The 9,898-nt window shown below is 38.2% G+C and overlaps 1 protein-coding gene across 1 annotated transcript; it reads left to right on the top strand.

The window, feature by feature from the left end:
• Positions 1-263: 263 nt before the first annotated feature.
• Positions 264-4,725, top strand: LOC123985197 (zona pellucida-like domain-containing protein 1). Its single transcript, XM_046072639.1, has 5 exons — positions 264-355; positions 449-620; positions 2,948-3,050; positions 3,428-3,457; positions 3,951-4,725. Exons 1-5 carry the CDS (start codon positions 264-266, stop codon positions 4,124-4,126), a joined length of 573 nt encoding a protein of 190 aa, XP_045928595.1. The 3' UTR covers positions 4,127-4,725.
• The last annotated feature ends 5,173 nt before the right edge of the window (positions 4,726-9,898 follow it).

Below are 9,898 nucleotides of genomic sequence, written 5' to 3'. Positions count from 1 at the left end.
ACTAGAAAAACATTACCCGAGAACATAATCCAGGCAGCAATGAAATGTCCCTGCAAAATATTATTGGGAAAACAAATTAGTAGTATATCTTTGTAATTTCAAGGAGACAGGGTTGTAAATGTCACATGATAGTTCTAGTTATTGAAAAGACAAAGACCATTTGGTAACAATATTTACCTACCAGGAAGTGAATGAGTAGCCCTTTACATCTACATGACCCCATTTGCATTTAAGTCCCTGAAATCTGAACTTACTAATCCTTAATGTTAAATAGATGGAACATTCTAATGGACTACTGTTACACCACACCCTCTGGAAACCCTAACGATGACCTCCGCTATGATCTTTTCTTTAGGTAACTCAAATTTGAAAGCAGATCTATGATTGTCTTTAGTTTCTCTTGCTATCCTTTCTAATAATACTTTCTAATTTTCTCTCCTTGAGACAGCTGTGAAAAAGACCCCCAGACCACCGTCTTTGAAAATGGGAAGAGCCAAATGGGCCGCTTTGCCTTTGAAGTATTCCGCTTTGTAAAGCACAAGAACCAGAAGATGTCCACCGTATTCCTGCACTGTGTCACCAAGCTGTGTCGAGCAGATGACTGTCCAATGCTCATGCCAGTGAGGCTAACAAATTATACTTTTACACATAACATGACAAAATATTAGGAGAAATACCTTAAACCTTTCTACACTGATTCATTTCATGAGTGAAGCATGCAACGAAGCGACTCCAAGTTTCACCTGGATTCATCTGCTCAGCTTTCAAACATTCACTCATACATATAATCAGTGGTGGAAGTACAATTACTCAACTACGGTTCTTAAGTTTAATTTTGAGGTACTAGTTTTCTGCATTATTGAATTGGTACTTAAATAAAGGGTCTGAAAACCTCTTCCTCCACCAATAACCATACAAATCAATTACTAAGACAGAATGCCAGGCTACCCATACATCATCACACAATAATATTTGATGGTTATTCTTCACAATGTAAATTGACATTATTGCCAAAAAACAAACTCAACTTAAACCAAAAATACACATTCCCGTGGATCATAAAGAAAAATGTGTAAAAGCTTATATACTTGCAAGATGTTGTTACAGAGCTGGGGTCTCATTTATAAACGCTGCGTACTGGAAGCATTCGTACCACTTCCCAAGCAAAGGTTGTGATCTATAAAAAACAAACTTGATGGGAAAATTTGCATACTGTAAGTAAAATTTGAACCATGCATACGCACATAAAGAGGAGAAATGAGAAACGGCGACTCACATGGCAGAAGGATGAAACTGATTGAAATGAATAGGCCTACTACTGTGTAAAATATTTCGAAATATTACCTCTGAGTAGTATAGGTTTAAAGCCTTTCTAAATAATCATACACTCGTTTGATTGATTTTTCCCTGAAGTGTGCAATAAACAAACATAATTTAAGATCATTTGCGGCGCACAAAAAGAACCATGACTGGGGATGATAAACACAAACAGAGATATCTGTTCCTGCAATAGAACACCTCAAATATGTTGTACAGTTTAATCGGGATTCATATTAATTAATAGGCCTACATGCATGCATTGAAATTTATTCTCATAAATAAGGGGAACAGGGGGACAAATTATATTTAAATTGATGCCGTTTTCAATGCGTCAATCAAGCAAATACAAGAGCAGAGTTTCATATATTGTTATCACATGTTCATTTCCTTATCGAGCCAAACGCTGAGCGCAGTGTGTGGATGTGATGCTCTGCTTGTAAAAACACATTATGGAAAAATAACACTATTTTATGTCATTTACAACAAGTCACAGGCTATTTTGTTAACTCATCGCCAGCCTTGTTAAGGGAGTGGAGTGTTTGTGTAGCCTAAATACATGTTTAAACACAGGTGGAATGCATTTGGTTTACTCTCTTTTCAAACGGGGGGATCCAAATTAGTACCTGGGTCATCCTGTCTTGCATGTGTGTGTCCCCCTCCAGCCAGTGACGTCACTACTCAAGAGGGATGCCCCTTCCTGCAGATCGGTTATAAAGGGGTGGAGCTCCGGTGCCCCCTTTCCTTCCGGTGAACAAGCGTTGCATGAAAGTGCGTTTTTTTACCCACCAAAAAACTTGCTTCAGCTTCACCAAAAAGAACGTCAGTGTCACACTGAGTTAAATCTCGTTTTGTAGCTTCTCTGTCAGAATTTGCCTCCTTTTCTTCCTGCAGTCAGTATGTATTAATATTAATGAGGGGTGTTTCACTGACCATTTATAGGCAACTATGGGCGTTTAAAGAGTCGGACATTGAGCTCCTTTATATGCGCCACATTTAAGTTGATTGTGATTTATAAAGGGAACTTGCTTACAAGTGTGGTATGCACGGTTCTAAATATTTTTTGGCGTACGCCATTTTTGGCTTTTGGGCACACGTACACTTTTAGTGAGGTTTCTACACACAGTTTCATAAATGAGACCCCAGGTCATGTATATTCCTCCAGGTTAGGTGACTGTCTGATTTCCTGCTTTTCAATCCTTTTTTGGGGCCTTTGACAGTGGTCAGGCCAGAGCCGCTTCATGACATAACAGGTAATCAGGCAATGTTCCTTCCTTCAGTCAGTATTGGCTGCTCTCACACTGTTCTGTTCCCTCACTCTGCTTCCATTATTTTAAATTGTAAATCACTAAATAGTAGTCAAATGGAGAATAATACATTATAGTGTTATACTGTAGGATAATGATTCAAATCACCATGAGACACATCCGGTGTTTTTTTATTTTAAAATCAAAACATTTATGAATAATATCTCAAATTACAATGTACCCTAGAAAAGCGCAAAAATTATAAAAAGGCAACATTAATGGGACATCCAGTGTGTATCTCCTGAATTCCTTATGATGAGAAAGTGGCACTCATCAGGGGGGTTTCATTCTGCTACCATATCTCTCTTTGCTATTTTTCATAGATCTGTGGCAGCAGGAAAAAGAGAGATGTCTCAGAGGGAAAGGAATCAAACGTTGCATCTGGGAACGCCGTCCTGACTGCTGGGCCTATCATCACTCGGAGTGGTACAATAACACTCCTCTTCCTCTGTTATTCCTTTTCCTTAGCATCCTGTTTCTGAGGAAGAACCTTTTCTTCCCACCTGAAACACAATACGTCTCTTTCCATTCTTTCATACTGTCACATTCTTCTTCTTTGCTGTGATTTGTAACTGCTCCACAAGCTGTTCAACCAGACTGGATGTATTAAAAAGTGTGTCAAACTCAAGGTCTGACACTGGGATGATGACTGATGATGAGAACTTATCTGGGTGACCTACATAGTCAGAGAGTGCCTGAAGGCATACTGTTGGTAGTTGACTCATGTGCTGTACAAGAAAACAAGTATACTGAATACAATGTATTGCTGTTTCCCTTAAATTCCTTTTAATTTTTTTTCACAGATGAAACGCCAACCAACAACTCTCAGCTGGGTAAGCCCTCACATTTACTCTGTAGTGGGGAATGACACATTTAAATGTAGTATTGCCTTTCAATATATGAAAGCCATTTCAAATGAAAAGCCTTTCAAATTAAAGGTAAGTCATAGTCCATCCATCCATTGTCAAACACTTATCCTGCGTACAGGGTCGCGGGGGTAAGTCTTAGTCTCAGACTCATACTCATCTACACTATGTTATATATCTTTTACCTACCTTATCCTGTGATTAAGTGCCCTTTTCCCTCCATCTGATTTTTGTATTTATGAACTGGACATGTCTCAGCGCAACATTAAAAGCTGTGTAATTTTTCTTAGGAACAAGAAAAACAAACCAACAAATAGATTGGACTGAGAATTGCTCAGTGCTTCACCAATATGTCTTTGAATGGGGCATTTTGCATTCAGGGTGAATTTAAGAGCAATTATTGATAGGTGGTTGAAATATGAACACATGTGATTGTTTCTTTGTGTTTGTCCTGCTCCAGCCCATCTGAAAGCTCCAGTGTTTCAGATAAACACAGTGACAAGTGCGCTCATCTCAGGCATGATCATCCTGGGCGTCATGAGCGCTTGCTTCTTTATCTTCTCCCTCACCCTCCTCAAAGGCAAGAGCACTCCTGTCAGCACCCTGTCTGGAGTTCGCAACCCAGCCTTCAACTGACCGCCTCAACCCAACTTACTGCAGACACTCCTCCACAACCCACAATACTAAGCAAGAGGCAAACAACAGATGTGACATGATTGTGCATGTAGTGATTTTACGGGAGTATAAAAGCTAAATGTCGATGTGCATTAGTGTAGAAGTAAAGCAGGAATTTTTATATGTCGTTCTGTACATAGCGTTTCAACAAGTGGCAGGCTAGGCCTCAACCTGCATGTGATCATTTGTCATGCAGCTTTGACCCACATAGTGGGGATACTCATAACTTAATTCAATACCTCAGCTATACAGCTTTCAATTGCAGGGTATGTATAGGATCAATTACAAAGCTTATTACATTATAATATCTCATAATCTGCTGGTAAAACTTGCATTTCCTGCTAAGAGGCCAAAATATAAGACCAGTTAATTGAAAATATAACTTGAGAGACTGAGGGAAACTCTTCTGTGTAAAGTTAAGTTGATTAAGTGAATAAGTGAGCTAGCCAAAAGCTTGGTCATTAAGCTTAAGTTTTCTTGCATAAAATCTAACTTTTAATATGACATTGATATAATAATAATAATCTTTAATTTATTAATATTGCTATATATTAGACAGATAGTCTTATGATTAATCAATTGATAGGTCTGTTATCCCTAAATATGTAGTTCACTTTCTCACTTTAAATTTTTCATGCAATATGGCAGCAATAAACTTGTTTAAGTTTAATTTGTACATGAACCCTATGTAATTGTGTATAACTTTCCCAAAATGTGTTCTAAAATGCCATCGATGATCTACTCCTGAAATGTGCAAATTATGTACAATTGTGCTTATTGCAAATATTGCACTTTGACTTATGATTAAAACATGCCTGGTGTCATGTTTCTAAAGATACAATGAATCTCCTCATAAACTCGACTGGAGAATTTCAGTCAATGACAACAGCAAGATTCTTCAGAAAAAAAAAATTGTAAAAAAGAAATATCGTATTTGCATCAATCTAGCAAATAACATTATATGGGACAGGGGCCTTGATTGACTTACAAATGACATATACAGGGTTCGAGTTACGTGGGAGCTCAGTTCCCCTAAGGAGGGTCTGCGCTCCCATGGAAGCAGTAAAATCATGCATCTGTGGGGGTCTCTAATTCATTTATCAACAACCATTATTTAGAATCACAAATAATGTATTTTTCATTGTAATTGGTACTACTATTATTATCACGCATCGCATGACTGACAGGATGGCTACGCACTTCTTCACCATCAGCTACTATGTGGGCACAAGTTTTGACTGAACAGGTTGAGACCGCGACCCGCGAAAATAAACACACTTGTAGCCTACTGTATTACTCTGTATTGACTGCAGCTTATTTGTTTGGTATTATTGGCTTTTTGATGCATTCTCCAATTTGTACAGTGCTATGATAATATGCTTGCTACTGTGTGCTGGCGACAAACAGTGCTTTAATATTACCATAATGCGATCTCTCCTTGAGCAAAGTAGGCCTACAGCTGTGTGTGTGTTTGGTAACATTAGGTAGTAGCCTATATTAGAGACCCCCACAAAGCTGAGATTATTATAACTGGAACCCTGGACACATACATGACCAAAAAGCCCAACTGACATAAGAGGTGGTAAACCAACAGGTCCTTTTTACCTAAACAACAAGATGTGTCAATTGGCATTGCATTCTAAAATTCCAGTTACACTTCACAGCAATTATAGGATAAAATTATTCATAGTTACAGTTGATTAACTTGTAGATGCTAAACATGTCATGTAGAAAATCACAGTAACCGATAATGTAATGTTAATGTAGAAATCACAGTACTGTTTCTCCATAATACAGTAGATTGCCGTGAGCAAATGATCTAATTTACAGCACACAGCAGTCAATTTCAAGTTTCTTGATGCATCATGGGATCTTTACAGGTCGGGATTATTGGCGGGGGCAAGAACAGGTACTTAGTGGCAGAGTGGTAATAGGACATACAGTCTGTGGGCACGATAGAGAAGAGGTTAGCCAAGTGTCTCATTCAAATGTTATTCCACTACATTCCACTGTGTTTTATGAACGAAATGTTAACAATGTATGGCCACTTTACCTCCCCTTGTTGTACTAGCAAGGTTAGCTTAGTTAACATTGTCTGTAACAATAAGGAGCTTTAGGTCCCTTTATATGGTAAATTATACCGAGGCGTTCAGTATAAATCAGCATGATCATTGGTAGTGCTATTCATAGCTGTTGCTTTGGCTACAGCTAATTGGGATCCTAATAAATTATATTAAATGAAATTTATGTGTGTAGTTAGTGTGCATAACCCTATCATGAGAATGATAACGTTAACATTAGGGTTTCAAGCCTGTTTCCAGACCCCTGTATCACAGTTTAATGTTACATTTTAGCGATTCAGAAGTTAACTATAACTTATATGTTATTAGTCCGATTGTCAAGGTAACATTATTTCTATGGCTCAGATAGACGCTGTCTACATTTGTGGTTCATATAGCTAAAACATTGTTAATCTTGACAGATCTCAGTTAAAACTTTATCTCTTGCTCTCTTTAACTCTTGCCTCAGCCAAGCTGGTAGGCAACATGTACAGCTGAAACAAAGCCATGTTTGCTTCTCACTGACCCGCCTTTCTCTGCTTCTGATTGGCTAGTAGTCCTTAACTAGGAACTGCGCATGTGCAACTCCCAACAATGATCATTTAGAGGCAAGATGTATCACTCCATAGCTAAAACGAAGCCTTCAACACAGGGTGAAAAGAGGCTGCAGCAATGTGCAGTATGACAACAAATATGGTGTTTTTTGAAAATTAAACTACGTAAACCTGGGGTACAACCCCTAAATAGGATTTTGAACCTGAAAATGAGCATAATACCACCTCTTTAATTGGTTGCAGTTCAATACACAATAGTTCAAAATGAGCTCCACCTTAACAAACAGTAAAATCCTGCTTTTACATTAAAGCATGAGTATTAATAATCTAATGTTAGAATATATAATAATATAACAGTCACAGGGGACATTTTTCTGCCTTTTACACTTGCAATGAACAACTTACATTTTTCTGATTCTACTTACAGTATATAAGTTTACTAAAGAAACATTTGCAATGCATGACTTTTACTTAACAGACAGTGTGGTATTAATACCTTTACTGAAGTAAAGGATGTGAATACTTCATCCACCATAGTATAAAACATAAACAAGCATGGTTTAAAACATTTACGTATTTGAACAGTGAATATTTTCTGAAAAGATGTGCAGAGGGAATAATCTATTAGTGTGAAGGGAGTTTAGGAGTACTATGACAAAGATTTCCTCAGGTCATGTTAGGGTCAGTTGCTGAGCTAAGCCCCTGTGACACTGTCTCTCCTCTCTGCCTGTTTGGTCAACTGGCTGATGCAGCTGTCTTGATAAGGATGCACTGGGATCCACTTCCTATCTTTATTTTGTTTTATTACAGACAGACTGACTGGCTGTATGTAGAAAGTGTTGCATGTAACTTGAATGACACACATTGTAACATACGTAACCAACATCCAATCTTCACACATGTATAGAAGAGTGAACAATAATTGTGGACACTGTAGATCTAGGAAGGATTAAATGACAAAGACAGCTGTGAACAGCTGTTTTGTCCAACTGGAATTTATATTATAGCCTACGAGTGGTAAGCTATATTAGTAGTCTATAGCCTACTTTTTTCCTGAAATTATAATGAATACACTAAAATTAGCTCTAATCATGCCTTAACCACAGTGGTGTAATATCAGAACACGACTATGAAACAGTTAAATTGGTGAATGTCAAATAATAAACTGTTTAAATATCTGTAGGCAGACTATCCAAATAATGTGTGACCTATAAATATATTAATATTATCTTAACATGATATAATACATACTTTGTATTTAATGTTATAATATTATAACAGTAATTACGGCCCAAGCAAGAACAGTGCAAGGTAGCTATTGAAACTGAAGGGATTATTAGGGCCCGAGCACAAACCATGTGAGGTCCTTCTTAAAAATGAAGGAATTATTAGGGCCTGAGCACGAACCGTGCGAAGTCCCTATTGAAACTGAAGGGATTATTTATTTTTTTTTAGGGCCCAAGCACAAACCGTGCGAAGTCCCTATTGAAACTGAAGGGATTATTTAGGGCCCGAGCACGAACCGTGCGGGGTCCCTATTGAAACTGAAGGGATTAATAATCAAAGTAATAATAATAATCAAAGTAACCTCAGTTTTGGGGGCCTAAACATACTCGAAGACTCACCAAACTTTGCACATAATTCAGATGTGGCGAAAAATTTTGTATTTTATGGGTTTTGCGCATGGGCGTGGCAAAATGGCTTGCTAGCGCCCCCTACAGAGCAGTCCCCGGACAAAGTTTTATCTACGTGTACGAAATTTCTGGGGTATGTGTAGCATGTGCAGACACATAAAAAAGCCTTTTTGGAGCCAAGTTATGCAGGAAGGCCATGACGTTTTAATGATGTTACATTCTGAAGCTTCTGAGTTCTTGTTAAATGCTGTTGCCTTGGTGAGTACAGTGTTAACTGCATACTTGATATGCTTGATATGCAGTCCCGCCCTGAACACATTTACATTGATCTTCATGAGATTTGGTGGGATTATTGCTCTTATTACAAAGTCCACATTTCTGCTTTTTATGAGATTTTGCTCAACAGGAAGTCAGCCATTTTGCGCTTCCTGCATCATTTTCAATTTTTTTAAAAGATATTTGAGGCCTTTAGGATGCCCACAGTGCCACGAAACTTTGCAGCCAGACTCAAACTGCTAATGTTTTGATTTGATGTCATTTTTAAGACTGAAGGTTGCACGTTGGCTCTATAGCGCCCCCTAAAGCCTTTTTAGCCGTCACATGGCTAGGAATACTCAGACCCTGATTGCTGAAACGGCATGTCCATGGCGTGGCGTTGAATTTTGATGTTTCGCCATGAAAAAGTAAGTAGCATGTAAATGGACTAGACATGGTCAGATCTGTTCCAAAATTCACATGTCAACTTCTTAGAGACTTACATGTCAATATCCAGTCATAGTGATAGCGCCACCTACTGGCATCAAGAAAGGACATGTTTCAAATTTTACCCCTAATGTCTCATTTTTATGTTTACCGGACATAGCACCTTAAGGACAAAAATTGTCTTAGTGAGACTTTTTAGCTTTCACTTGGCTAAGGATGCTTAAAACCTCAGAAATCTTGGCACACATGTCAAAAGGGGTATTCTTTGTTGTCTTATATGGTTGTGGAAAAATGACTCAATAGTGCCCCCTACAAAATTTTAAAGAAGTATCCCCCGCCGTACGTTTTACATAGCTATACGAAATGTGGGGGCCGATCTATCATCTCTAGACTTAACATAGCCATCACATGGCTAGCGATACTCTGACCCGGATTGCTGAAACGGCATATCCATGGCGTGGAGTTCAATTTTGATGATTCGCAATGAAAAAGGAAATAACATGTAAATGGACTACACATGGTCAGATTTGTCCAAAAATCACATGTCAACCCCTAAGAGACTTACATGTCAATATCCAGTAATTGTGATAGCACCAACTACTGGTATAAGGAAAGGACATGTTTTTACCCCATATAGTACCTTAGGTACAAATACGTCCATAGTAGGTTGACCACATCCATTTCAAAGTTATGCAGGAAGGCCATGACGTTTTAATGATGTTACATTCTGAAGCTTCTGAGTTCTTGTTAAATGCTGTTGCCTTGGTGAGTACAGTGTTAACT

The sequence above is a fragment of the Micropterus dolomieu genome, linkage group LG16, assembly GCF_021292245.1.
Source record: "Micropterus dolomieu isolate WLL.071019.BEF.003 ecotype Adirondacks linkage group LG16, ASM2129224v1, whole genome shotgun sequence".
Classification (NCBI taxonomy): Eukaryota; Metazoa; Chordata; class Actinopteri; order Centrarchiformes; family Centrarchidae; genus Micropterus; species Micropterus dolomieu.
This window is presented reverse-complemented; position numbering and strand designations above follow the sequence as displayed.

What these genes read in the sequence shown, in the direction of transcription:
- LOC123985197 (XM_046072639.1), top strand. Translation starts at nt 264, where the DNA reads ATGTTAAATAGATGGAACATTCTAATGGACTACTGTTACACCACACCC. An exon ending in CGCTATGATCTTTTCTTTAG is followed by an intron (nt 356 to 448) that starts GTAACTCAAATT and finishes TCCTTGAGACAG; the next exon opens with CTGTGAAAAAGACCCCCAGA. An exon ending in AACCAACAACTCTCAGCTGG is followed by an intron (nt 3,458 to 3,950) that starts GTAAGCCCTCAC and finishes GTCCTGCTCCAG; the next exon opens with CCCATCTGAAAGCTCCAGTG.